The following is a 26,429-nucleotide window of genomic DNA, read 5'->3' on the forward strand; positions in this document are numbered from 1 at the left end:
CTATCTTCCATCCTCATTACCTAAATAGGTCTGTATTTATTTATATTTTTCTATGAAGCATTTCCTCAAGTTTTAGAAAAAATATCTATTTATTTCGTGATTCCCTTGATTTATTAGCCAACAACAAGTAGACCCGGATAAATGGAAAATGTGAATGCAGCATGCACGTCATGGATAAGACTTGGTGGTCTGCATTATGGCTCCATCGTACGGAGAGAAACTTCCATGGGTTCGCATCCGTTCATTTTGAGTTTTCTACTTGTCTATTGAGGGCTCGTGAGTTGCTTTACGACCTCGAGAGATATTTTTAGTCGACTTTATACTAGAATATTCGTCATGTGATGATATGAATTTGGAAGATGACTGGATGTGGTGGTAGATTTTTATTAAGTTCTTTGACTTCTGCCTGATGTTTTGGGGGCATACGGCCCTTGCAAAATATTATTTCCCTGGAAAAACATAAGTTCTACCAATCATGAACTATATTATATTTCAGTCTGCTGTGAATTCAAAGATTAACCGTCCGAATTTCAGTCTGCTGTGAATTCAAAGACATAAGTTTTCCATCCATCACGCAAGTCTTGTCCATTCCAGCAGACAAGTCGCCGAAAGATAACTTCAGGCCCTCTCCTTGGAATTATCCATTAGTTTATGAGAAATCTAATTGACGGTCGCCGTCAGCTAGAACTTCAAGGCGTCTATATCCCTCCAGCTGTCCCCTCCCCCACTTGGTCAAAACACCTTGATCTTGCCTCCTTCGTTCCTATCGTCTACTCTGCGATCATTGGCCCACTTCGCTCCACAGTCTGAGTTTGAATAAATCTATCTTCGCTAACACGCGTCCTTCCTCATCTATATATAACAGTTGCTCTTGCACTATCCTCCATCATCACTAAGGAGCAAGGAATACAGCAGCCCCTATTTCCCCCTCTTTGGCGATTCGGCAAGGCGAAATTACACTTTCCATGGCGTCAAGGAAAGCGTCTTCTCGTCTTCTGTCCTCCATCCTCGCTCTGGTATTCCTGTCCGCGTGTCTCTTTCCTGCTACGGCGTTGCCGCGCAAGCTCACCGCCCTCGTTAAGGAGCCGCCTCTGACTCTCAAGTACCAGTCCGGTCCTCTCCTCAAGGGCGTAGTCACCGTCGACCTGGTCTGGTACGGGCGATTCTCGGCCTCGCAGCGCGCCATCATCGTCGACTTTCTGCGCTCTTTCACGGGGACGCCGGTCTCCAGCCCTTCGGTGTCCTCCTGGTGGAGCACCACCGGCGCCTACGGAAGCGGGGGGACGGCGGTCATCTCGCTGGGCAGCCAAGTCGACGACGACAACTACTCTCTGGGCAAGTCTCTCAAGTCCGCCGACCTGGTGAGTCTGGCGGGGAAGGCCGGCCCGAGCTCGGGCGTCGCCGTGGTGCTCACCTCGGCGGACGTGGCGGTGGAAGGGTTCTGCATGAGCCGGTGCGGGACGCACGGACAGAGGCGCCACGGCTCGCCGCTTATCTGGGTGGGTAACTCGGAGACTCAGTGCCCCGGGCAGTGCGCGTGGCCCTTCCACCAGCCCATCTACGGGCCGCTGACGCCGCCGCTGGTGGCGCCCAACGGCGACGTCGGCGCGGACGGGATGGTGATCAACCTGGCCGCGTTGCTGGCGGGGACGGCGACAAACCCCTTCGGCAACGGCTACTTCCAGGGCGCCAAAGAGGCGCCGCTGGAAGCCGCGTCTGCGTGCCAGGGTATCTTCGGCGCCGAAGCCTACCCAGGCTATCCCGGGAAGCTGCTCGTCGACGGCGCCACCGGCGGCAGCTACAACGCCAACGGACTATCGGGGCGCCGGTACTTGTTGCCGGCAATGTGGGATCCTCGGACATCTCGCTGCTCCCCGCTGGTGTGATCCGCAAGATTAAGATGCCGTCGTAGGGTGTTCCTGTTTGCTGAACACTACTCTAAGCAAGTGAAAATATTTACGCGTGGAATGCTATCACTATTCTAAACAAGAAACATGCTTACGCATGGAACCGATGAGATACGGGTCGGCATTCCTGTTGAACGAAGAACACTACTGGATAGTTTAGTCGACAGCCTGATAATACTTACGCCAGTAATTGCCATCATATCATTGATATTTGCGTGGTTAAATGATTGTAGCGCTGGGTTATGAGGACTTACATTATTAAAATTTTACTTTTACAAGAATACTTTGAATTTTTTGGATTTTTGGATTTTTTTAAGTTTGGGATATCAGAGTCATTGAGATATTTTTCTAAGAGTTTAACTATTGATTGTTATTTAAAATGCCTAGGGACTAATGTCCCTTTAAGTGTCTTGATCTGATTTAAGAAGATTACGACCAATGATTGGCCACTCAATTATTATAGAGAGTGATATTATGGCGTCGCTTTTGACGTCGGCATACTGGGCAAATGAACGTAGAAATATCAATTATTGAGTATAATATAAAGGACTCTGCTACACGGGCAACCGGTTGCCCCCCGCGGGAAAAAAAAAGGCTCCCCTTTGCCCTTTTTTTCCCCTCTTTTCAAAAAAAAGTTGGCGCCCCTTTCACCTCTTTGTCGAGCTCTCTTCCGTGCGGCCCTCCGGCGATCCCCCCGGACGAGGACGGCAGCCCCCTCCTGGCTAAGCAGAGTCCTCTCGTGCGAGCTGGGTACGCCGTATTCTTCAGCAAGTCGAAGGTCCTTTGGGCAACCGTTGCTTCGCTTGCGGGCTTCAAACGTGTAGCAAGCTAGAACAGTGTGTTCGTTCAGATCTCCGTGAAGGGCAATGCGGTGGTACTTCGTTGCTTCGCTTCTCACATTTCTAACGAGCTCGCAGGTATGGACGCGATCATCAATCTCTTGATAATCTTCCGGATTCCGCACGATATTCAGTAGCTTGCTGCTTTCTTGTTGATTATTCCGGGGCCAAGAATTTTTTTTTCCCCTTATTTTTTGAAATCTGGAACGGATTATACTACCCAGAAACGGGATGAAGCTCAGTAGAATTTTGTGTTGTGTAATTCTATCCCCCTCGAGAGCATTGAACCGATGTAAAGATGAGATTGGACGCCGACAGATGGGCATCTGCTAAAAGAAAAATTCAAAGATAATGGTTTGTACTTATTATTCGGTACAGTCTGCTTTCTTCTTGATAATTACCGGGAGAAGAATTCTGTTTTTCCCCCTTTTTCGGGAAATTGAAATTTGAGTAACAGATCACACTCCCCGTGTACGGTGTGAAACCAGTTTGAATTTTGTGTTGAATCAAACCCATGTAAGTATGATAATGTACACCGTCATGTGGTCATATGTCCATACGTAATTTTGGATTCCCCATTATCAGGACGAAGCTTCGTAGAATTTTGAGTTGAGTAATTTTGCCAGCCTTGAGAACATTGATCGAATGTAAACTTGACAATATGCACCTTCAAATGGTAATATGCTCAGTACTGGATAATTTGTTCGAAGAGATGCCGCAGTCAGGTATCAAGAGATTAGTGGAGGAGGAAGCAGGGAGAGATGCCGTGCGGCCCTCCGGCGATCCTCCCGGACGAGGACGGCAGCCCCCTCCTGGCTAGGCAGAGTCCTCTCGTTCGAGCTGGGTACGCCTTCTTCTTCAGCTCCAAGCCCAGACGCTCTCCCCGTTTGCCCATTACACTGAGCACTGCTTCAGTATCCGTCAAACGCGGTATCACTCTTCGCCCTCTCTTCTTCCATCTCTTTAAATGCTTGGCTCGGAAGAAATGGGAGTGTCAATTTCTTGCTTTTCATGCTGTTTTTTTGCGATTATGGATGTTGGGTTCGTAAGAAATGGGTCGGAACTCTTTTAGTTTTGCCCAATTGTGTTCCCCCCAATCTCAATCCTAGAGTCTTCTCTCTTACCGTTGCTTCCATCTCTTTAAATGCTTGGCTCGGATGAAATGGGAGTGTCGAATTGTTGATTTCCCTGCTGTTTTTTTGCGATTATGGATGTTGGGTTCGTGTGAAATGGCTCGCAATTCCATTATTTACCCGAAATTTAGTCCCCCCAATCTCAATTCTAGATAGCCTTCTGCCTTACCCTTACCTCCTCCTTATTTCTACCTTTTTTCTCTTGATATAATTTACGACACATTCCAGTTCGTTGCATCTCTTCGAATGCTCGGCTCGGTAGAAACGGGTGTCAAATTCTTGATTTCCCAGCTGTTTTTTTGCGATTATGGATGTTGAAATGGCGCGCAATTCCTTTCTTTACCCGCAATTTGTACGTGAAATTTCGCTAAGACTCTTGATTATCATAGATGCATGGTTGGTGCCAGAGTCTTTACTGGGTAAATAGATTTATTTGAGAGTCCTCCGCTTAACAATCCTTTGATACGCCGTCTTTGCGCCAAGAACAGGCCAGAGCTCGCCCAAGTCGAAGGTCCGTTTGCCTTCATTTCGTTCGTGTTTTTTCGTGGGTTTTGGAAGAAGACATTTTGAGATTTTTTCCTTTAAATGGCGAGTGCTTTGCTGGATGTTAATGATGCGGTGTCATCGCACTCGTCCCCTGTAGATTTTCAAATTCGTCAACAAACATCCGAAGGAATTGTCTGACGACTGAACTGATACAGACGAGGATCGTCACGCTCCGCATTAAATAATTCTTTAGAAATTCATATTCTGACGGGTCTTTGATCTCTCTCTCTATCTCTTCTCTTCTTGATTCAAATTCCCTTCTTTGTTCAAACCCCCTTTCTTCCTTCTCTCTACTCCCTTCCCTCTCGTTCTACACTCAATCCTGATCTCTTCTGCTCCCAATCCAGCTACTTTCGAAGATGCTTACAGAACCCTGCTATAATGGTATGTTTTATTTACAATTGATGACTTTGGCTAAAAATGTGCCCCTCTCTGGTTGAATGCTGGGTAGTGAGTTTTTTATTATGTTTAATTTCAACGAAATCATATGCGAACAGTTTGGATGGTGGGTACAAATTTTTATATCACATGGAATTCCACGTTAATATTTTTTGAACTTAATAATGCTGGGTAATAATGTAATGTAGATGTGTTTAATGTTAGAGAGTTACTGGGTAGCTCTAGATGTACTTGTTTAATATTAGAGTTTAATACTGTGTAGCGCTAGACATACTTGTCTCTTTAATTCTGTTCTTGAGAATTACATCATCATTGTTTTGCATCATAATTATACATATTTTCTTAAAATGATGGAGAAAAGTTGACTTCTTTAATATATCATTTTTTTCCATGTCTTCTGTGTTTTTCCTGATTTTGTAATCCATCGAATCTTACTAAGGATGATTTCTAGGAATATTGGTTTTATTCCTCCAAAAGTGGAACTTTCTTTTTCTCATGCAATTTAAATTGAAGCTTCTATGGACTGCCTATAGAAGCAATGAGAAGATAAAATGGAAGAGAGATGATGGTCAAGAGAAGAGAAAGAGAGAGAGAGACAGATATAGGAGAGAGAGACAAAAGAGAGAGGGAGTGAGTGTTAAAGTAATGTCAGCTCTTCATGCGCCCTCTCTAGCAGACCCTTCTCTCTCACACACACTCTCTCTCTGCTTGTACACGCCCTCTCTAGTTGTTTTTGCTCATCTTCTTGCCATGCTTCTCTTCCAAATTCCACTGATTCTCCAGAGTTTGGAGCTCCACTTTAGAGGACAAAGGATCTGGGAAGCCATTGTTGCAGACCTCATTCCCAAGGGACTGCGCGTGGCAGAGAAGGTGACTGGTTACCTGCTCAAGACTCAGAACACTAGAAATCTTTGATGAGAAGTGTTGATCTTTGGAATTCTTCTCTTACCAGGCTTTGCTTTCTGGCTGTTCCGCTGGAGGCCTGGCGACGTTCATTCACTGCGACAAGTTCAGAAGACTTCTCTCGGAGGCATCAACTGTGAAGTGTTTGAGCGATGCTGGCTTCTTCCTTGAGGCGTCAACTACAGTTGGCTCTGGTAAAGAATCAGTTTCTAACAAACGGTGTACTAAATATTTATATTGCTTGGACTCTGCTACACGGTGTACTAAATAGTTTGTAACAAAATTTTGATTTTGGGGTTGGAGTGTTCAAAAGTTACTTGGATTTCTTTCTTCAGGTATGATTGGTTTCCTGATGTTAAAAACAATTGAAGCTACTGTCAAGCGGCCAACAGAATTTAATTAAAGGTGCATGTATCCATAGATGGAAGACATAAGACGAAGGCGAAGGTGAAGGCGAAGGCGAAGGCGAAGGCTAGGGGCGCCGAGGAGGAGGCGGCGGCAGGCCGGACAAGGGTTCGCCTTCAAGCAAAGCTGATAGAGACCAAGGCTCACTTTATTTATGTAATTCGATGCCGGCCCGTGGGGCTAACCTTGTTAACTCTATAAATAATTGTTCTTTAAAGAAGTCTCCACTCTCCCCTCAACTAGTCCCACTCAAAATGAGAAAGAGAAATCATTTTTTGATCTTATAACACGCGAAAATACAGAACATACAGTTATTACAATAATGGTGGTCGAGCTAGTGGGAGAAGGAGACTCGGTGTGCTATCTTGGCTCCTCTTCCTTTGGCGATGAAGAGACTTGGTGTCCTCGATCGACGCCGCCAGGCCGACTTTGCATGCTGCCAGCGTTGTCGCGACAAAGTTGAGCCTACGATTGCATAGATTCTGATGGTTGTCAAATTCTTCTAGACTTTGATTCTCGGCTTGAAGACATGAAAATGTTGAGCCTGCGCAATTTGTTAATAAAGGGTTAGACCATAATGTAAAAAAAGCGGGCAATTATCTTGAAATTAGGAATTATCTATCATTTATAAACGACAGAATGCTTGCAGATTTAACTGAGAGATGGTGGAGTCGAAAACCGACGGCATGTAGAAGAGAAATGTGGCGTACTGCATGCACATTTAAACTGAAAGACAGTGACGAAAAAAAACTGCAAGAAATATGTACACTCCAAGAAAAACCTAAGATTAAGTTTGCTGTTTCCCAATATAAAATTGCTTGAAAATGACGAACCACAAAGAACTCCAGAATTTTATCAAAACGAAGATAAACTGATCGTCCAGGACAAATATATCATCTGAAATCTGACGTTTCGGTGATCGTGCCTGTCAAAAGTCTATCAACGCCGTAAACATATATATGAGCAAGTGAAGGCGAAAATCTGTGAAAATTATGAACATTGCAATAAAAACCCAAGATTTGGCTAGTTGTTTCCCAATATAAAATCGCTTGAAAACGACGAATCGCACCGAACCCCCATGTTTTGCACTGCATTTATGCAATAAGATGGACGAAGAAATAGAAAAATAACAAACAGTACCTGCGTAATAGGTGATGACGGAGTTGACCAGGAGACAATCATACTCTTTTACACGTTCTGGTGTTGTACCCTTTCTGCCCGCAGCTAGAGCAAGGGACACCCCTCTGCTTCGTTTTGCTTTGCAGCTGCTCTGCCATGCTTACGTAGCGCTTGTTCCCTATTTTGGGTCGTCCTTTGCACCGAGCTCTCAACGGATTTCTAACAATATCTTCCTCTAAATCAAATGACGCACGATGTGAGGTATGTAGGTTATTTTTAATAGTTTCACCCAAAACAATCATTGATGCCTTGTACAGCTGAAATGTGCTCTCGGTTCCTATTGAACGGTGTAAAATGGGCTTCGTCAGAGCTGTTAGTTTAGACAGACGTTGATCTTCGGACATTCCTTGTGTACCCTTGACTTCAGAGCTGGGTCGCATAGCCAGTGCAGTATCGATGAAGGCAGACTGAACATCCACTATTTCACAGACAGTTTTCCAGCGACGATTAAACATTGATACAGGGCATGATAATATGTTATTGTGGTGTAAACAACGCAGCACGTGCCTGCATACTATACCGAGCCAAATCGCCCTCCTACAGGAGCACGTACTTTGCTCAACGGAGCCAATGGATATCCTCACAACACGAAATTTGTTTGGAAAATCTTTGTGACTGATCAGGAAGTATCCCTCACCGTTGGAATCATCTGCAACGCAGGTATATGAAAGCGACATTCCTGATTCATTTTTGAGAAGATCCTGGGCATAATTTGTCAGTGTAGGAAGGACGTCATTAATTAGAGGATCCATTGATGATGGGGCGAACTTGGTGGAAAGCCTAGCTTGGGACAACTTCTCTCGCGAACTTGTTTCGACTACATCGAAACCATCAATAATGCGTAATAGACACGAATTCGACAGTAACGCAGATTTGATTTGACAATTGACCATCTCCTGGCGTTGCGTAGAAGACACACCTACGACGAAGTGGTCATGGGTGTATGCAAATGCCCACTGCTTCTTTTTTCCCTCGAGAACTCGAAGATATGATTCTGCCGCTTGCCATTTCGACTTCAATATTGAAAATTCCATCTCGAACTCATCAACATCTTCAATGGAGCCGACCCTCCAGAAATCATTCATGAATCCGCTGAGATCGGCCCTCAAAGAGCTAGCTAGAGCACGAGTGATATTCTGGGAAATGTGGAATCTGCACAGTAGGTGGATTGCACTTGGCCAAATGTCCTTAATAGCTTGGGCCAATTCCACATCGCCATCTATAAACAAGACGATGGGATCGAGATTCGTGTATGATCAAAATTGTTGAAGAGCCCAAGAGTATGACTCAAATTGCTCATTGGACAAAAGAGAACCAGCAGTCAAAACTGTTAAACCGTGGTTATCGATCACTGTGAACAACACCAAAGGCATGCCAAAGCGATTCGTCTTGTATGTAGCATCGATTTCTAAAACATCGTTGAACTGCACATACTTCTCTTTGCCGCTAGGTGAAATCCACAAAAACTCTCTCCAAGCGAAGTGTGTCATTGTTCAATTGGAAATTGAAGGACCAACCGTGATTGGACTTCTCTTTCAATAATTTGACAAATTCGTTAGTCTCGTGAGCTCCACTAGAAGTTTTTTTGCAACAAATTCTGAATGGCTCTGGTTGTCCACGTAACTGCGACATCTGGAAAATGCTCCTGCTCTATCAATGTCTTGATTTGAGAGCAACTCCAGCATTTTTGTTTTCACTTTCTCCGGAATGAAGCGATTTTGCTGCATTTGGGCCAATTCAACTTCAGTAAAAAGATCGTGATTGCGCTGATTGTTTATCTGATACACTTCATAGACACCCAATACTTTATTTAAATGCAGCTTAATTACGAATGGACACTGACATTTCAATGTCCTCCTCTCTCTTTGGAACTCTATAGAAACTGAGGATTGTTTCGTCGGTGCCTGACCACCGCGAAAACAAAGAAACCTAATGAATTTCAGGTGCTTGGAACTCTTCTGACCAAGGGGGCATTTGGCATACTCGGCACACTTCTCTCATGCTTGCTCGAGTGTGTCAAAGACATCTCCAACAGATCCTGCCTGAGTTTCTACCGAAGCCAAAATCAAGTCTCTATTGCTGTTCAAACTTCTTGGAACACCACTGGATGATGCAGGCCAAACGGAACAACGTTGATCCATGTTCTATATGTTACAAAACTTCCTGACTATCAATACAGATCACGTAGCATGGCATCGGTGGAAATCAGGCATGCATTCGACACACTGAAACGATCCTTATCAGTGAAAAATAACTTCAGAAAAAAAGTCATTATTACTGAACAAGAATAAACATTCGCTAACAGAAAAGAAGATACAGAAAAGGGTACGAAACAGATATGCGCATATAGAATGGAAACGGGAAAATAGAATGAAATTAAGATCAGAAAATAGAACAAAATAGAAGGAGGAGAAGTATTGATTAGCACCTTCCGAATGCTAATGATATTTTCTCTCATCGCTCCGGTGTATGTTCTTGTTTGAACGATTATTCCTAACTCGTGAACTCCATATCGGTATTCTCTAAGTGTGATCGGTTGGACCATTGAAGATATTTCACATTCTTGTTTGAATTCCTAGAGTATTTGTTGTTCAGGATTCGGAACCCTAACAATTTGGTAAGGTGAAGCCAGAAATCCTCTGAATCTTTCATGGCAGATTATTGTTCCAACTTTGACCAACTCAGGCAAGAACAAGGACGAGTGGCAGATGTGCTAGACCGTATAATGAAGCAGATAGTAACTCTCAAGGCGAAATCAGAAATTAGGATGGAGGTTTTGAGGAACAGACCATTTGGCATGCAAAAACTTATGTATCTATCAGTCCGAATTGAATATACTCTATGGGACTTCTGGCAAGCAAGACAATGTTCTCCGTATTATACTCATCGACCACCGAACACTGACAACGTATGTGGACAAGGTGATCAAATTCCTGAAAGGATCAAGGAAGTAGAAAAAATCCACGAATTCTCAAGCCTAGATCGAGGGCACAATGAGAGGGCTAATAATGAAAAATGCGAAGTTCCTCCATGGCAAAAGGAATGTAAAACCATCAAAAAAATTTTGGAAGGGGCGCTGCCCTTCACCCCGCTGACGTCCTCGCCGAAGCTCTTATTTTCAGACTGCACATCTGACAAACAAGACTTGAGCAACCATGATATCAAAGGAATGGAAATTCTGCCTGGATATGTTTCCACCAGAATCATGCATTAACAGACAAGGGAAGGCAAGGAGAGTCATATGCAGAGTCATAAGATAGAATTTGCTGAACGGTAAACCTTTATCATCATTCAAAAAGAAAACCAAAGCCAAAAATATGAGGTATCAACTACATTGTCATTCCTAAACGTCCATTCAAAATCAATGTTCCCTAGATTTTGGAAGATATGCTGGGCTGATACAATATTACTTAAGTCAACAGCATGGCACACTAACCTGCGTGTTTGGCATAATTTTCTCACATGGCCACCAGATATTCAGTACCTTATGAATTTATGTCAACTTTTATTAATGCTTCCAATATCACTCATTACAGTTGGAAATTTTGGGGGACAAAAATACAGACAGGGTTACTTGGTTTATGAAAGGCCCCAGTTGAAAGGACTATTGTTTCAACAACTTAACATCGTTATGTTCATACATCAGATTAAGAAATCACATAATACATTGCGGGAGGCATACCTCAGTTCCCCTATGCGCCATCAACCTTATTATTGCACACAGGAATTGTATCAAGATTTCCAAGTTTCTGCTCATGATAATTTAAATGAGTGGTTGAAGCTCAGTAAAGACTACATCAGCTTATATCCAACACAGGAAGGGGGTTGCCTTAATGTTTTTCAGAGTGATTTATCAGTTATGGTTAGGGCCCAGCCATTTTACAACGTGATCAACATTCCTCTGTATGAGTGGAAACACATCATTAAGTATGCAGCTTGTTTTAAGCCTTTCATCACGAGCAATCATTGTCGAATTTTACTCCATTTCCAGCAGAAAGGAATAGTTTTAAAATACCATCAAGAACTTGAAAGTTTCACTAACTTTAGGACATTGTCACAATACTTTTTCAATCAACCAAAATCATGGCTAGAATGCGTCAAAATATTTTATCGTATAGACGTTATGTTGGACAAGGATAAGCTTCATCCTATTGCGGTACATTTGGATGATTTTGAGCTGATCAGGTCCATCGACACTGAAGACAATTTTTCCATGACTAAGGGGCAGAATTTTAAGGCACGCCTTGAAGGGACTTACAGCAAATATACCCTCGGAATCGAAGAAACACCTTATCTAGAGGGATTTACAGCTGTTGGAAGCTAAGAGGGGGTGAATTAGCTTATCTTCTTTTTGTTTACCTAGTTAGCTTTTAAGATTCCTTGATTTGACACTCACCTTCTTTCTCTCGAACACTTAGATTTACTTGGTTCCTCGATCCGCTTAGTGATCGAGTCAATCCAAGGCCCCCCTTCGAGTCCAAATTAGGACTCAGGATAATCTTACTAAGGATCCTCCCTTGTAAGGTATCCTAACCCAACTTACAGAGTTGCTTCTGCAAAGGAGTCTTCCGATGGCACGTCACGTTCTTTGGTGCACGAGCTTCAACCCCGAACCGCCTTCGGGTAGACCGTCACGAACTCTTCCTCGTACGTCCACTTCCCTCATCACCGTCACGTCCTTGGTGCCACCAACGTCACCTCCCTGCCTTCTTGATCTTCGTCACCTGTTCAGATTAGTGGAAGAAACGATATACCGCTCCCCGTGATTGGTCAAAGGTCAATCACCGCTCTCAATGATGTATAAATGATCAAACAAACTAAGATTCAAATGTAATATCAAGATAAATTCTGAAAACCTGTTTCATAAGTACTTTCAAGATCAACAAATCAATTCCTCTTAATCACTTTCAAAAATAATATCAATCCCTTCAATATACTTCACAAAATCTCATAAAAATCACCACTAACTCAATGATTGTGGAGGAAACTATCCCCTATTCAGTAAATAAATGAATGATGAAAATTAAAAACTTCCCTTATCAATGGAGAAGCACAGCCACACTGATTGCAGGGGAGAAACTTCACAAGAAGCAGCACTTTCTTCTTCAAGAGTAGCACAAGAGAGATGTTTTTCAAAAGGGATACCTCAACCCTTGCTCTGAAGGGGTATTTATAGGGGTAGAGGGGTAGATTGTAATTTTATGAGAATTTCAAAAAAAATTCGAGCTCAAAAGGAGCTGTAAATAATTTTTCATGATTTTTCAAAGTTTTATAGAAAGTTTCCTTAATTAAAAAATTAATTATAGTAATTAATGCTAATTAAAGTAGTTAGGTTTGATATAGGAATTTCAAAAGTCGGAAAAAATACAATTTTTAGAAATAAGAAATGATTTTGGAAAGTCAACCGTCGGACCCGACCTTTGGAATTTCCTAATTCGATTTTTCGGGTCTAAAGTACATTATATATAAATAATTTATTTCTACACTAAGAGATGACTTCTGGTGCAGTGGTAAATCGCTTCATTACAGAGGCGGAGGTCTTGGGTTCAAATCTCGTTCTCCCCATATATATATATATATTTTAATTAAATCTTTAGTAGCGGACCCGACCTCGGATTTAACTGGTTAAATCCGCCCGTCGGGTCCGCCACTAAGGCTAATGGGCTCCGCCCATTTAGGCCTTATTGGGCCCTTCTTAAATGAACTAAATGCCAGAAATTTATTTAGAAGTCAATTTTGCACTATTTAAAATACTTTTAATTGTTTAAAAAATTCAGAAAAATATTTATAATATTTTTAAAGTATTTAAAAATATTTCTAAGGCTTCTGAAAATAATTTCAACATACGTTAAATATGAAATGACCTTTTAAAATATTTTAAAGTATTAAAATAACATTTTAATAATTTAAAACTATTTTCAGAAATTTTAAAAAACATTTTTCATTCTCCCAAGTACTTTATGATTATTCTAGTTTATTTTATAGTTTTAACACATTTAAAAAACATAATCTTAAAATATTTTAAGCTCTAATTATAAATTAGTTTCTTAATTATAAATTCATGATATTAATGTAATTTAGTGTACATTAAAACACAAAAACCTCAACAACAGCAAACATCAGAAGAGAAATTTTGCATAACAGGACATATGGTTTAAAAGAAAGTATGGAGCTTTATACCCGAGCTGAATCAGATTTGGGAAACCTTTACAGAGCACAGAAAATGCCTCCTCCGCATGCAGATCAATCTCCTCAAATGAGAAGCCAAAAATACAATATTCCTCACATGATGCAAGCAGAACAGAGTGGTCATAATCAGTTCAAATATCAGCATAACGATAAGGTTGGGTTATCTTCTATTGATCACAATGTAACTGCATCTTCCCTATTTGATAAGAACAACCAGCGCAGAAACCTGAAGCTGACAGGTTCTGAGTATCTGCATAGTGAGGATAAAGGTCTTGGCTACTACTACAAGAACCGATTCACACCAAAACACGGTGGTATGGGACATCTAAGCCTCATCTTGATCAGAGAAGTTGACAGAACACTAGTACAGTCTGGAGTGGAAGAGGAGGATTTAAGGCAAACAGATGATGGTCCCTGTAGGGAAGGTCCAATATTTCTTGCGCGCATTAATCTCTGGTTGGCGCAAAGAACATCAGCAAGATTACTTAAGCTGTGGGAAGAAATGCTGGGATTACCAGTAAAAATTCTGATTGATGTTGGGATAATCACAACTCTGGCATTAGACATGATCGAGTCTGAATAGTTTGAGGTATTTCTGTCAAATGGCACTCCACAGTACTCAACGGGTGTATGTTTGGGTGTCCAAATAAATTAACAAGGAAAGGATTTTATCCAAGATGCCTCACCATTTTTGATGATATTATGGAAGGGGCGTCCTTATGAAATAAAAGCCAATCCAGACTCATTATCAGGCAACTATAATTCCAACAGCAGCACTTCGGAGGCCTTAAATTGCACGTGGCAATTTCGAGGTACATACAAGGCATGTGACACTAGAAAATCCATGATCTATCCTGAAGCATTCCCCTCACAAAGATTCTCTACATACGACATATTAATCAAGTGGAATATTTTACCTAATTTTGAAGCCACCTGGGAAGATGATACAGTCCTACAAAGGCTATTCCTTATGTTTCAAATTGAGGACAATTTGTCTTCGGGGGAGGGAAGTATTGATAAGCACCTTCCGAATGCTAATGATATGGATCTCTTGAGAAATTACCAAAAGAAGAAAAGAAGGCTCGTGGACCCAGCACGTGTGAGGAGCTTTGAAATAAGGCGGGAACTAAACGATTCAAATCAAGGCCGTCATTCTATAAATAGGAGGAGAAGGCGGCAAGGGGCATGAAAAAACACTCATCTATCGTCGGCGGAGATTCTCCTCGTCAGGCTGCCACGACCGATCCGGTGGGCAGATATTTATCTCCATCCCAAGAGAGTCTTCTATTTTCTCTAATCGCTCCGGTGTATGTTCTTGTTTGAACGATTCATCCTAACACGTGAACTCCATATCGGTATTCTCTAAGTGTGATCGGTTGGACCATCGAAGATATTTCACATTCTTGTTTGAATTCCTAGAGTATTTGTTGTTCGGGATTCGGATATTTACATGGGTTTGATTCAACACAAAATTCAAACTGGTTTCACACCGTACACGGGGAGTGTGATCTGTTACTCAAATTTCAATTTCCCGAAAAAGGGGGAAAAACAGAATTCTTCTCCCGGTAATTATCAAGAAGAAAGCAGACTGTACCGAATAATAAGTACAAACCATTATCTTTGAATTTTTCTTTTAGCAGATGCCCATCTGTCGGCGTCCAATCTCATCTTTACATCGGTTCAATGCTCTCGAGGGGGATAGAATTACACAACACAAAATTCTACTGAGCTTCATCCCGTTTCTGGGTAGTATAATCCGTTCCAGATTTCAAAAAATAAGGGGAAAAAAAAATTCTTGGCCCCGGAATAATCAACAAGAAAGCAGCAAGCTACTGAATATCGTATGAATCGGAAGATTATCAAGAGATTGATGATCGCGTCCATACCTGCGAGCTCGTTAGAAATGTGAGAAGCGAAGCAACGAAGTACCACCGCATTGCCCTTCACGGAGATCTGAACGAACACACTGTTCTAGCTTGCTACACGTTTGAAGCCCGCAAGCGAAGCAACGGTTGCCCAAAGGACCTTCGACTTGCTGAAGAATACGGCGTACCCAGCTCGCACGAGAGGACTCTGCTTAGCCAGGAGGGGGCTGCCGTCCTCGTCCGGGGGGATCGCCGGAGGGCCGCACGGAAGAGAGCTCGACAAAGAGGTGAAAGGGGCGCCAACTTTTTTTTGAAAAGAGGGGAAAAAAAGGGCAAAGGGGAGCCTTTTTTTTTCCCGCGGGGGGCAACCGGTTGCCCGTGTAGCAGAGTCCTAATATAAATGTCAGTTGTGACGTTATTCAATAGGTGCTTTTTCATTTGTCCGAACAGCTGAGAGACAGGTGGCGGTAGAGTAAAATTCATGAATTAAATCTCCAATAAAATGTTATTGGACTCTGATAACATAATAGATCTACTATAAATTCTGTTTATTTAGTAGGATTTAGACATATATCTCTTGGATTAATCATGTTGTTAACCATGTGATTTAGGAAAATCCTGAAATTTGTTCTTACTGCAGTTTTTTTTCTTTTGCACACGTGGTATTTTAAACTAAACCTTATTGACTTCAGTGAAATCATGCATGAAAGACCATTTCCCGATTAGATCCATTATATTTAGGGGTTATATCACGGTGTGGTCCGAACTTTTTCGAAAATTCGAGTTACAGCCCTTACGTTTTTTTTGCCGCGACACAGCCCGAAGTCCCATTTGGTCCGCAGCCTGTGACGTGGAGTCTACGTGGCTGCCAGGTGGAGTTCCGGCGGAGTCCACCTAGGCGGAATCCACGTGGCAGCCGCGTGGATTCCACATCACTGCGCGATTTGAAGAAAGAAAGATTTTAGCCCGCCCAATGTGAGTCACCCGGGAGAGAGCTGAGAAAGGCGATGAAGGAGAAGGAGACGGTGGAGAAGGAGGAAGAAAGGGTGCGAGGGAGAAGGGGCTTCTTCTTGGGTACGGGAATCGTTGCGAGCTTCTTCCTGTCTACGGGAGTTCCACGAGGTAGGGTTTACTGCTTTTTTAGCTATGTGTAACTTTCTCTATCTCTCTCTAGATTTCATGGTTTACTGCTTTTTTAGCTACGTGTGGGTTGCTTTCTCTCTCTCTCTAGATTTCATGGTTTACTGCTTTTTTAGCTACGTGTGGGTTGCTTTCTCTCTCTCTCTAGATGGACATACATTACTGCTTCTCAAAATACCGATGATCTTCTATCTTTATCTTGAAGCTCATTCTCTCTTCGATTCATGTAACTTTCTGTGTCTCCCTCTAGATTTCATGGTTTACCGCATTCTTTAGCTACATGTGGGTTTCTTTCTCTCTCTCCAGATGGACATGCATTGCCGCTTCTCAAAATACCGATGATATTCTCTCTTTCTCTTGAAGCCCATATGTAACTTTCTCTGTCAATTTTAAGATCTTGTTCAATGACTTTTTAAAGTTCTTCTCTCTGTCCCTCTCTTAAATAAAGATTACCCAGGGCTGCTATTAATTTTTAGCATTCTGTTCAGTAACATTTGGAAAGCTGTGCAGTCTCTCTCCCTTTAATGAAGACTACCTTGGGCTGTTTGGTTGTCTCTATGTAAAACTTTCAAACTCCATTCTTGCAGCTTTCTCTCATTTTTCACATCTTGTTTAATGACAGTTGAAAATTTTACGATCTCTTTCTCTCTTAAAGGAAGATTTCCTTGAGTTGCTCTTTTGATTAACAAGACATTGGGAAATTGCAGTCTCTCTCTTAAATGAAGATTCGCTTGGGCTGTTGTTTTTTGTCTCCGTGTAAAACTTGCAGACTACATTCGTTTAAATTTCTCTATCAGTTTTGACATCTTGTTCAATGACATTTGGATAATTTTAGTCTCTCTCTCTCTTCATTGAAGATTATTTATGACTGTTACTTTTGCCTTCATGTAGAACTTTCACACTCCACTCATGTAACTTTCTCTATCAGTTTAAACATCTCATACAATGGCATTTCAAAATTTCAGTTCCTCTCTGCCATAAATGATGTTTACGGTGAGCTGCGTTTTTTGACTCGGTGTAAAAGTTAACTTTCTCTCTCTTTCATCTTACCATGTTTATTTTTTAAATTTGTGTCGTTCTCTCTCTTGCATTCGTATAAGTTATCTCTCCCGCATTTCCTTTCTCTCGCTTGGTATAAATGTTTTGAGTTCACTTGTGCAATTCTCTCTTATTATGTGTATCATTATTCTCTCTCTCTCTCTTTATATCTCTTGGATGAATAAGATTATTTTCATGACAAAGATGTTGGTGTTTCTCTATTGATCACGGAGGATATGGTGTTTCTTTCTCATACTTATTGGTGAGAACAAGAAGTGTGATCCCTATTTAATTTATTTTGAATTTGTTTTGCTTTCTGTTATGAAAAATATGAAGAGTTGTCCTCTTCTCATCATAGTCATCTATTTTTTGCGCTTTTAGGCGTTCTTCTCTTCTTCGACAGTGGACGCTTGGATTCAAGTAATGTAAGATTTTATTATCTCTATTTGTCCTGCACGTCTTATAATTTTAATTTTTAATTATTTCCAATGTTATTTGAGATATATTTGCACATCGCAATACTAACCCTCTTCGCGTTGATGATTCAAATTATTTTTAAAATTGGTAATGTACTTTTTTTGGCGTTGAACTCTCTGCAGAGTTATAAATATGTCTGTGGGTTGTATAATCTTTTTATTAAACCTGCATGACGAAAATTTATGGTGTTAATGCATGTTCTATTACTATTTACCATCCGTCACTTAACAGGGCCGATGACGAGTGCAAGGTGTTCGGTTTTGAGTATAATAGCGATGATGACTCAGAATATGATATCTGTAAGGAAGTTGAGGAAAGTGACGTGTATTTAAGTGCACCAGACGAATATTCCGGTGAGGAATGGAATGACGAATTGGTAGATCATAGCGAGTATGACGATTCAGAGGATGATATGTTAACCCCCCGATAGTACCGATGACGATGATGAAAATTGAAGGTACAGATATAGGGGCAATACGTATGATCCGAGATGCCCCAATGAGAGTTTTATATTTCAAGTGGGCATGAAGTTTGAATCGGCGTCGCAATTTAGGGCAGCTGTGAAGGACCACGCTATTTGGAACGGATTCAACATCACTTTTCTGAGGTCCGGTGACCGGAAAGTGGAGGTCGTCTGCAAGGGAAACTGTTCGTGGAGGATATATGCTAGTTTGGATGCTAGGAGAGAGGCATTTGTTGTGAAAACGCTTAATGATACTCATATGTGCAGCAGGACGCCGAGGAATAGCCAAGCTGATTATCACTGGGTTGCGAAACACTTATTGGAGAAAATTCGAATGAATTTGGATATGAAGGTGACAGATATGATGCGGGAAATAAATGATCTGTTCGGAATCACTGTTTCAAAACAAACATGCTATAGAGCCAGAGCCGAGGCGCGCACGAAGCTTCTAGGAACATTGGACGACCATTACCACATGCTTCCCGCATATGTTGCCGAGTTAAAGAGGGTAAATAGGCGTGGTACTTTTGAGTTGGTTCTCGATAGAGCGACCCCAGATTCCTTGGTTAGGTTTAAGAGGCTCTACATATGTTTCGATTCGATAGCAAGAGGGTTCCTTGAAGGCTGTAGACGAGTCATTGGAATGGACGGATGTTTTTTGAAGACCGAACTGAAAGGCCAACTATTGAGTGCTGTCGGCAAGGACGGGAATAATCAAATATTCCCCATCGCCTGGGCGGTAGTTGAAGGTGAAAATCAATCTTCGTGGACGTGGTTTATTCAGCTACTGATGAATGATCTAGGAATGGTGGACGGAAATGGCTGGACGATTATTAGCGATCAGCAGAAGGTACTTAATTTATTTCTTTGGACTCTTATCGCTTACTGTTAGACACGTGTAGTACATTAATAGATGCGTACCGTCTAACATTGTGCAGGGACTGGAGAACGCAGTGTCCTCCTTATTGCCCAATGCGGAGCATAGGAATTGTGCTCGGCATATCTACGCGAATTGGAAGAAGAAAGGACATTCCACGGCATTTTTGAAGAACTTATTCTGGAAAGCTGCGAAGGCCACCACGCACGAAGATTTCCAACGGCTGATGAGGGAGATGAGCAGTGTGAACCCACAAGCCGCTCAAGACTTCGAAGATATAGGTATAAAGAAGTTTTGCAGGGCGTACATTAATGAGGAAAGAAGGTGTGAGGTGATCGACAACAACATTTGCGAGTGCTTCAACAACTACATCATGCAGGCCAGGTCTAAGCCAATCATCGACATGCTGGAGGAAGTCAGAGGTGCAATAATGCAGAGGGTAGCAAAAAAAAGGGAGTTATTTTCAAATAGAACTGATACGTTATGCCCTCGGATAAGGGAGGTGGTCGAAGAGAACAAGAAGAAGTCCAGGAGATGCACTCTTAGGCATGCAGGGAAGTATCAATTCGAGGTCACAGACTTGGGAAGCAGATTTGTGGTCGATGTACTTCACAGAACATGTAGTTGCAGATATTGGGAGTTAAGGGGCATTCAATGCGCCCATGCTATATGTTGCATTCATTGGGTCAAGGAGGACCCTGTCATTTTTGTCAGTGAATGGTTGAATAAAGACGTATACCAACTAGCTTACACTTATGGTATCCCGCCAATGAATGGCAAAAACCTATGGAGTGAAGTTGATGGGAGCTATGTATTCCCTCCTCTTGTGAGGAGACAACCTGGAAGGCCCAAGCTGAAGAGGAGGATTGACGTCGCTGAGAAAGAACCCACAGTACATAGATTGTCGAGGAGAGGCCTGCACATGACGTGCTCCCTCTGCCACCAAGTTGGGCATAATCGGAAGACATGTACCCAACCGAAAATGGAAGCTGGAGGCCAGGTACTGTTTCAATTTTATGTCTAACTTTGTTTACATGTGTCATCGTTTTTTTCCAAATGTTAACCAATTAACTTGTTTCACTAATCATGTAGGGATCTCAGGAAGCTACATAGCTGCCAATTGTCGAAGACCATCGACGATGAAGTTGCAATTCGGCTATGAAACACAACGCGCTCAAGCTTATTAATCGCTCGCCCTAAACAAACATTTGTAGAACAGGATTCAGTTCTCGGTTAATAATACAAACTTTGTTATCCAATTCCACAGAATTCTCGTTCATGTTCGCCGTTCTGAATCGCCGTTGATTAATCCATGCATTTCGGTACTTATTCGTCCTTCCTGTTCGCCCTTCTTCTTCGTCGTGGCCCATGTTTTCACAGTAAAACAATAGGTTCTTACGAACTAAATCGGCCAGTGTCATGCCTACTTATAGTACGTATTCTCCAATAAACCAAGAAATTGTCTTCCAATAAAACATATTTCATTATGTTCCTCGCGACCTCAAAATTGAGTCACAGAACAGAATATAATTCACAAGTCTGCGAAAATGATACGTCCTCATTCACAATTCGATACAAGTGATCCATCATGCTTGCGAGATGTCGGCAAAATTGATATGGCCTCATTGAATGCCTGGGGCACATCAAAGGGGGCGGGAAGGGTCGAGCCAAGCAGTCCACCTCCGGGCCACCTCCGGTCCGTGCTGGGTCAACCTCCAGGCATGGTCGAGCTGCATGCTCCCCGTCATTAGCTCTCTGATAAGCTGATAAGCTGCATGCTCCCGTCATTTCAATGCCTCCTTCACCGCCCCATCCTCTCCCCCAGCAAGAACATATTTTAAATTCAAATTGCCAATCAAGAATAATGTTTAACTTTATTGAAATGCTGTTTATTAATAATAAACGCATGGTGCAATATAGTTGTTCGTCTCACCTGGCACAGAATGCAGTGGCCGTATCAACGCCTGAATACTTCCTAGGAAGCTTCTGCGGTATTGACTAGGCCCATGCATATGGAGCCTCTCCCATATTGGCCAGCCCTCTACACAATCTCTCCTGCTTATTCTTCCCCCTCCCCCCCCCTTCTTCTAGCTGAATCAGACCCAATGAATGCATCACGTGCATTATAATTTCAGTAAATTTATTATAATTGATCATATATGCATAACCTGGCTGTAAAGCACCACAATAATCACAGATATTATAATGCATATTTATATTAGGCATTCTCGAAACTTGTAATATCAATTATTATGTCAACTTAACTGCTTACTAGTTACAATGGGCACACTAGAGAAACATTGAGACGTGGAAGAATTTTGAATGCGCAGAGCAAAATGGTCAGAATGACCCAAAGAGAATTCACATTATACAAGAGCAGTGGCCACTTCATCAGCACATACACCTAGATACCTTCAAATGGAATATCAGAACGACGTACCTGCATTGTTACAAGTGCATTTGAGGCCTCCACAGCTCTGTGTTCCAATTCAACTTCTCTTTCTACGGCTGCCTTCAAAAATAAAATGTGTAAAATTAAACCAAGAAACAGAAACAAAGAAGTGAACAGAAGACATTCTCATAGATGCTGCTTAGACCATCTTGGTGGCATTATGCGCTATCCTCTCTGCGCTCACTGCAGCGAGCTCTTCACGGCTACCGCTGGCGAATAAAATAAGATTGTCGAGAAGAAAGAGAAGACGAGAAATATGACGAACAGAAGAGTCAAAGAATATTTTGCAGTTCAAAAATATCGTTAGTCCCAAGTATAGTTTAAAAATAATAGAGGCGTGAACTACCAGATCACCCTTGTCTCACTAAGTTCACGACCTCTCATCAAAGCATCCATATTTGCCTGGTTCAAAATGGGAAGTTCTGCAAATGAGATCTTTTCCAATCATTACATGAATTATTAGAAGAACGCACTAAAATGAACGATAATTGTTTCAATCAGTTGAGCCAAAGCCAAAGAACAGTCCTACAAAGAGAGACACTAGTGTAATCTAAGAGTGGAGTTAGTTTAATATCAAGGAGCACTCTATCAAGTGAGTCCATATGTTGCATCCGAGGTTCATATTTAATATGGGGAAAAGTTCATTCAAAAGTGCTCCACAAAACCCTGTGGAGGCAGTTGACAGAAAAAGTATAGATGTCTCTTGGATGGTGGAGCCGTCTTAAAATGTAATTCATAAGCTACAAAGGAAAAAGAGTAAAGACAGGAAACCTGTAAGGACACAAGTTTTCCTTCTGCTGTTGATGCTTGTTTCTTGAAAGGGTCTATAGAACCAACAAGCTTCTCGATTTCTGCATTTTTAGCGGTCAGCGCATCACCCATACTTGACTCCACTTTACTCATTTCCATTTGGGCCAATAATAAATCTTGTTCTAGCTGTTTGATGGAAGCTTCATATGAACTACTGCGTCCTCGCTGATAAACAGCAGATAAAAAGTAAAAATAAGTTATTTGAAGAATCTACATTTGCGCAAGTATGGAAGCAAATCCGTCGTTGAAGAATCTACCTCTCTCATGAGGAGTTCTTCCAATTGAGCGTTCTCAGCCTTGTACTCCTGAAGCCGAGATGATAGCTCGGCACAAACCTGTTTCCAAGCATTAGTTAGGACATCAAGGTGAGAAGACTGACATTGTGACGTTAAATGAATAAAATAAATGGAAATAACTATGGTCAGAACGTAAAAACGAAGGGTTGGCTCCTAAAATAAGGTGCAAAAATTTGGGGAAGAGGATAGGAAAATAATATGCTGAAGATAAAAGAAAGAACTGAGCTGAGACTGAAGATATTTTTTCAGCAATGTTCCCTGCTGGGTGGCATTGGCATTATATTATGCACAGAAGATATCAAAAGTAGAGGACGCACACTCAACCAACAAATGAAAATTTTTGGATTTAGTCTAGAAATGTACAAGGGAAAACAAGAAACAAGTCTATAAAAGGTTAAGAGTACACAGCCAACTCACCCTTGCTAGTCTTGCTTCTTTTGATTGACCAGTAGAGACTGCACTTTTACCAGAAACTGTGCCTGACAACAAGAAAAATCATTGTTTAGCAGCAAAAGGCTCAAATTCATCAAAGTCAATACGTTGGATAAAATGTTTCTTATTCTGTGCTAAACAATGTTAGAAAACTATGCTAGTGATTCTTGTGAATCAAAGCCAATTTTCCAAAGTATTTGGCTTTGAATCTAGAATCGAATAACAGCATTTTAAATACAATTTAAAGTTCATTTTAGAATCATCCATGAATTCATTTAATCATTCAAATTCCAATGCCAACAAACGGAAAGAGATAAACGAACCTCGTCAAGCTGTTCAAGCAATTTCTCAGGCATTCTGTCACTTTTATGGTCATGTATCTTATTGGTGCCTGAAGTATCCACCGGCTCAGATGCATGATCATTATCCTTCCCTTTCCAGACGCTTTCTTTTTTCCCCTGATCCACCTCCAAGTTATCTTGGCCAACATTTGAGTTATCTTGGTCATAGATCTCCTTATCTTGTTGGGGAGCATTGCCCTCTTTGGGATCAGATTTGTCAGATGATGTCCTTGTCATTTCTGAAATTTCTCTAGGTTCTTCGCTGCTACTAACAAAATTATCAACAGATGATGCCACTTTGACATCATTATCGGAAGTCAGTGTTCTTTCCAAAGCAAAAAAGAATCGGCGAGGAAGAAGAATTGAAGATCAAATTTCAATGAACCCTAGAACAGCAAGCGCAAATGAACGAATGGGTATGGAAGAGCATGAATTTAGCTCGCCCATCTCCTCTTTATCCCAGGGCACCTCCGTGGCCCGAGAGCAGGCGTTGATGACGATGTTGTAGGTGAGGACCGTCGACGCGACAGTGTAGGGCGGCCGCTTCAGCCGATCGAGGAGGGCGAGGGTGAGGGCGTGCTCGCAACGATTCCGGCGCCAACGACGTTGATCAGCGCGGAAGCCCCTTCTCCCTCGCGCCCTTTCTTCCTCCTTCTCCACCGTCTCCTTCTCCTTCGTCACCTTTCTCAGCTCTCTCCCGGGTGACTCACATTGGGCGGGCTAAAATCTTTCTTTCTTCAAATCGCGCAGTGACGTGGAATCCACGCGGCTGCCACGTGGATTCCGCCTAGGTGGACTCTGCCGGAACTCCACCTGGCAGCCACGTAGACTCCACGTCACAAGCTGCGGACCAAATGGGACTTCGGGCTGTGTCGCGGCAAAAAAAACGTAAGGGCTGTAACTCGAATTTTCGAAAAAGTTCGGGCCACACCGTGATATAACCCCTTATATTTATACTCTATTTTTCTCTCATTTCCCTCATTCTGGATGTGCTCTAGTAGATGTAGCCCAGCTAGACAAGACTCTCTAGGCTCAAGGTTGTTTGACCCGGTTTATGTATGTGTTTTGAAGTGTTTACTCTTTTTCCACCTGCTTCTTACAATGAAACCCATGTTATGAAGTCGATCTGACTGTTTCCCATTTTTTTACCAATGATTTCTATCAATTTTCCCTAAGTTTTATTCACTTTGCTTCTCTATTGCCACATTTATAGCGCTCTCTTTCTACAATCAACCACTCTCTCTCTTTATCAGCCATATTCAGTCTCTACCTTTTCTCTCTGAAACACAACCAAAGTTCCCATGTTTGCCCTCCACAATCTATTACCATTTTTTCCTACGATCATATGCTGCATGGGAACCAGATCCGATGGCCACAAGGGCTTAGAAGCCGGGGTACACAGTGCCCTCTCTTTGGTCATAACCAAAATCTTGATAGTTTGGCTGATTTTTTTGGGTTTTTTTAAGCTTTTTACATCACATTGTATGAGAAATTATTTTTCTTAAAACGTACCTTGTGGGTATTATTTGAATGCATTTATCTTTTTTTGGCTTTTATCTTGAGTTCATTGCCCTTCCAAGTGTCTTGATCCACTTCAAGAGGGCTGCAACCCATATTCGGCTGCTGAATTGTGATAGAAGGTGTCATTTTGTAATCGTCTGCTGAATTGCGAAACTGCTGAATTGCGAAAAAATTTAATTACATCTACAATATTATCAGTGTCCAATCACATTTATTGGAGATTTAATCCATGAATGTTATGCTGGTGCCACATGTCCCTAACCTCTTAAAAAAATAAATTGTCACCTTGTAAATCACGTCACGAGGTGATATTTATAAAATAATTGAATGATTGAAATTTGTACAATCATTGGCCTACTATAGCGATGAAACTGTGAGAGAGTAAAGCATAAATGGAGATCAACGAGAATAGAGAACTCAGAAACAATATTTCCATAATTTATCCCTTTTGTAAATACTCATTTTTCTCTCGTTTCCCTTATTATTGACGCCCTCCATTACAGGTTGGCCAGCGGGACAAAGTTCTCTAGGATCTAGGCTTTTAATCCTGGATAATATAAGTGCTTTGAAGTTTTTACTCTTTGTAAAACTTCTTCCTGTAATGAAAACCATGTTATCAAGTAGATTTGTCTACTTCCTATTTGTTTCCCAACCATTTCAATAAATTTTACCTAATGTTTTGTCACTTTGCTTCTCTATCCTTGCATTTATACTATTCTCTCTCTATAATCGACCACTTTCTCTCTATCAACCATGGTTAATCTTCATTTTTATCCCTCCACAATATGTTCCCACTTTTTCCTGAAAGTGTATGTTGCATGGGCACCAGATCCTGAGGCCAAAAGTGCTTGTCAGCTGGTGTATAAGTTATCATTATGGAGACACTATTCATGATGCTTATGTGGGCCAATGAATGTAGAAATGTCAATTATTGAGTTGCTGTATGAATGTCACCTCGTGACATTATTTGTAAGGTAGCATGTCCTTTGTTGTAACAGCTCAGGGACATGTGGCACTAGAGTAAAATTCATGAATGAATTATAAATAAAATGTTACTGGACATGGATAACATGATATATCTACTTTAAAATACATTAATTCATTTGGATTTCAGACATGTATCTCTTGGATTAATTATGTTGTCCACTAGCTTATTTGAAAATCCTGAAAATTTTTAGATAATAATATAGTATTTTTTAACATAGGTGTTTATTTAA

The 26,429-nt window shown here is 41.6% G+C and overlaps 3 protein-coding genes across 10 annotated transcripts; all 3 read left to right on the plus strand.

Moving 5' to 3' along the window:
- The first annotated feature begins 874 nt into the window (after positions 1-874).
- Positions 875-2,206, plus strand: LOC144702132 (protein EXORDIUM-like 2). Its single transcript, XM_078574028.1, has one exon. It carries the CDS (start codon positions 966-968, stop codon positions 1,884-1,886), a length of 921 nt encoding a protein of 306 aa, XP_078430154.1. The 5' UTR covers positions 875-965; the 3' UTR covers positions 1,887-2,206.
- Positions 2,207-2,497: 291 nt separating this feature from the next.
- Positions 2,498-6,371, plus strand: LOC144702133 (pectin acetylesterase 3-like). 8 transcript variants are annotated; one of them, XM_078574030.1, is made up of 5 exons: positions 2,509-3,676; positions 4,773-4,809; positions 5,608-5,694; positions 5,777-5,921; positions 6,149-6,371. In XM_078574030.1, the coding sequence occupies exons 2-5, from the start codon at positions 4,807-4,809 to the stop codon at positions 6,331-6,333; spliced, it is 420 nt and encodes a 139-aa protein (XP_078430156.1). In that variant the 5' UTR covers positions 2,509-3,676; positions 4,773-4,806; the 3' UTR covers positions 6,334-6,371. The 8 variants fall into 8 exon arrangements, 2 of the variants coding, with proteins under 2 accessions (XP_078430155.1, XP_078430156.1); XR_013581193.1 differs by having other exon boundaries at positions 2,498-2,824; positions 3,436-5,694; positions 6,063-6,371; XR_013581192.1 differs by having other exon boundaries at positions 2,498-2,824; positions 3,457-5,694; positions 6,063-6,371.
- Positions 6,372-18,847: 12,476 nt separating this feature from the next.
- On the plus strand, positions 18,848-25,742 carry LOC144702543 (uncharacterized). The gene is made up of 5 exons (XM_078574592.1): positions 18,848-18,991; positions 19,386-20,118; positions 23,946-24,007; positions 24,330-24,392; positions 25,716-25,742. Exons 1-5 carry the CDS (start codon positions 18,848-18,850, stop codon positions 25,740-25,742), a joined length of 1,029 nt encoding a protein of 342 aa, XP_078430718.1.
- Positions 25,743-26,429: the final 687 nt, after the last annotated feature.

The sequence above is a fragment of the Wolffia australiana genome, chromosome 4 (genome assembly GCF_029677425.1).
Source record: "Wolffia australiana isolate 7733 chromosome 4, ASM2967742v1".
Lineage (NCBI taxonomy): Eukaryota > Viridiplantae > Streptophyta > Magnoliopsida > Alismatales > Araceae > Wolffia > Wolffia australiana.

Coding starts and splice junctions, on each gene's coding strand:
- LOC144702132 (XM_078574028.1), top strand. CDS start 966: ATGGCGTCAAGGAAAGCGTCTTCTCGTCTTCTGTCCTCCATCCTCGCT.
- LOC144702133 (XM_078574029.1), top strand. Junction 5,695..5,776: donor GACTGCGCGTGGCAGAGAAG/GTGACTGGTTAC, acceptor TTCTCTTACCAG/GCTTTGCTTTCTGGCTGTTC. Junction 5,922..6,148: donor GTCAACTACAGTTGGCTCTG/GTAAAGAATCAG, acceptor ATGTATCCATAG/ATGGAAGACATAAGACGAAG.
- LOC144702543 (XM_078574592.1), top strand. CDS start 18,848: ATGCGGGAAATAAATGATCTGTTCGGAATCACTGTTTCAAAACAAACA. Junction 20,119..23,945: donor CCAACTAGCTTACACTTATG/GTATCCCGCCAA, acceptor AAATTTCTCTAG/GTTCTTCGCTGCTACTAACA. Junction 24,008..24,329: donor CTTTGACATCATTATCGGAA/GTCAGTGTTCTT, acceptor TTCTCCCTCGCG/CCCTTTCTTCCTCCTTCTCC.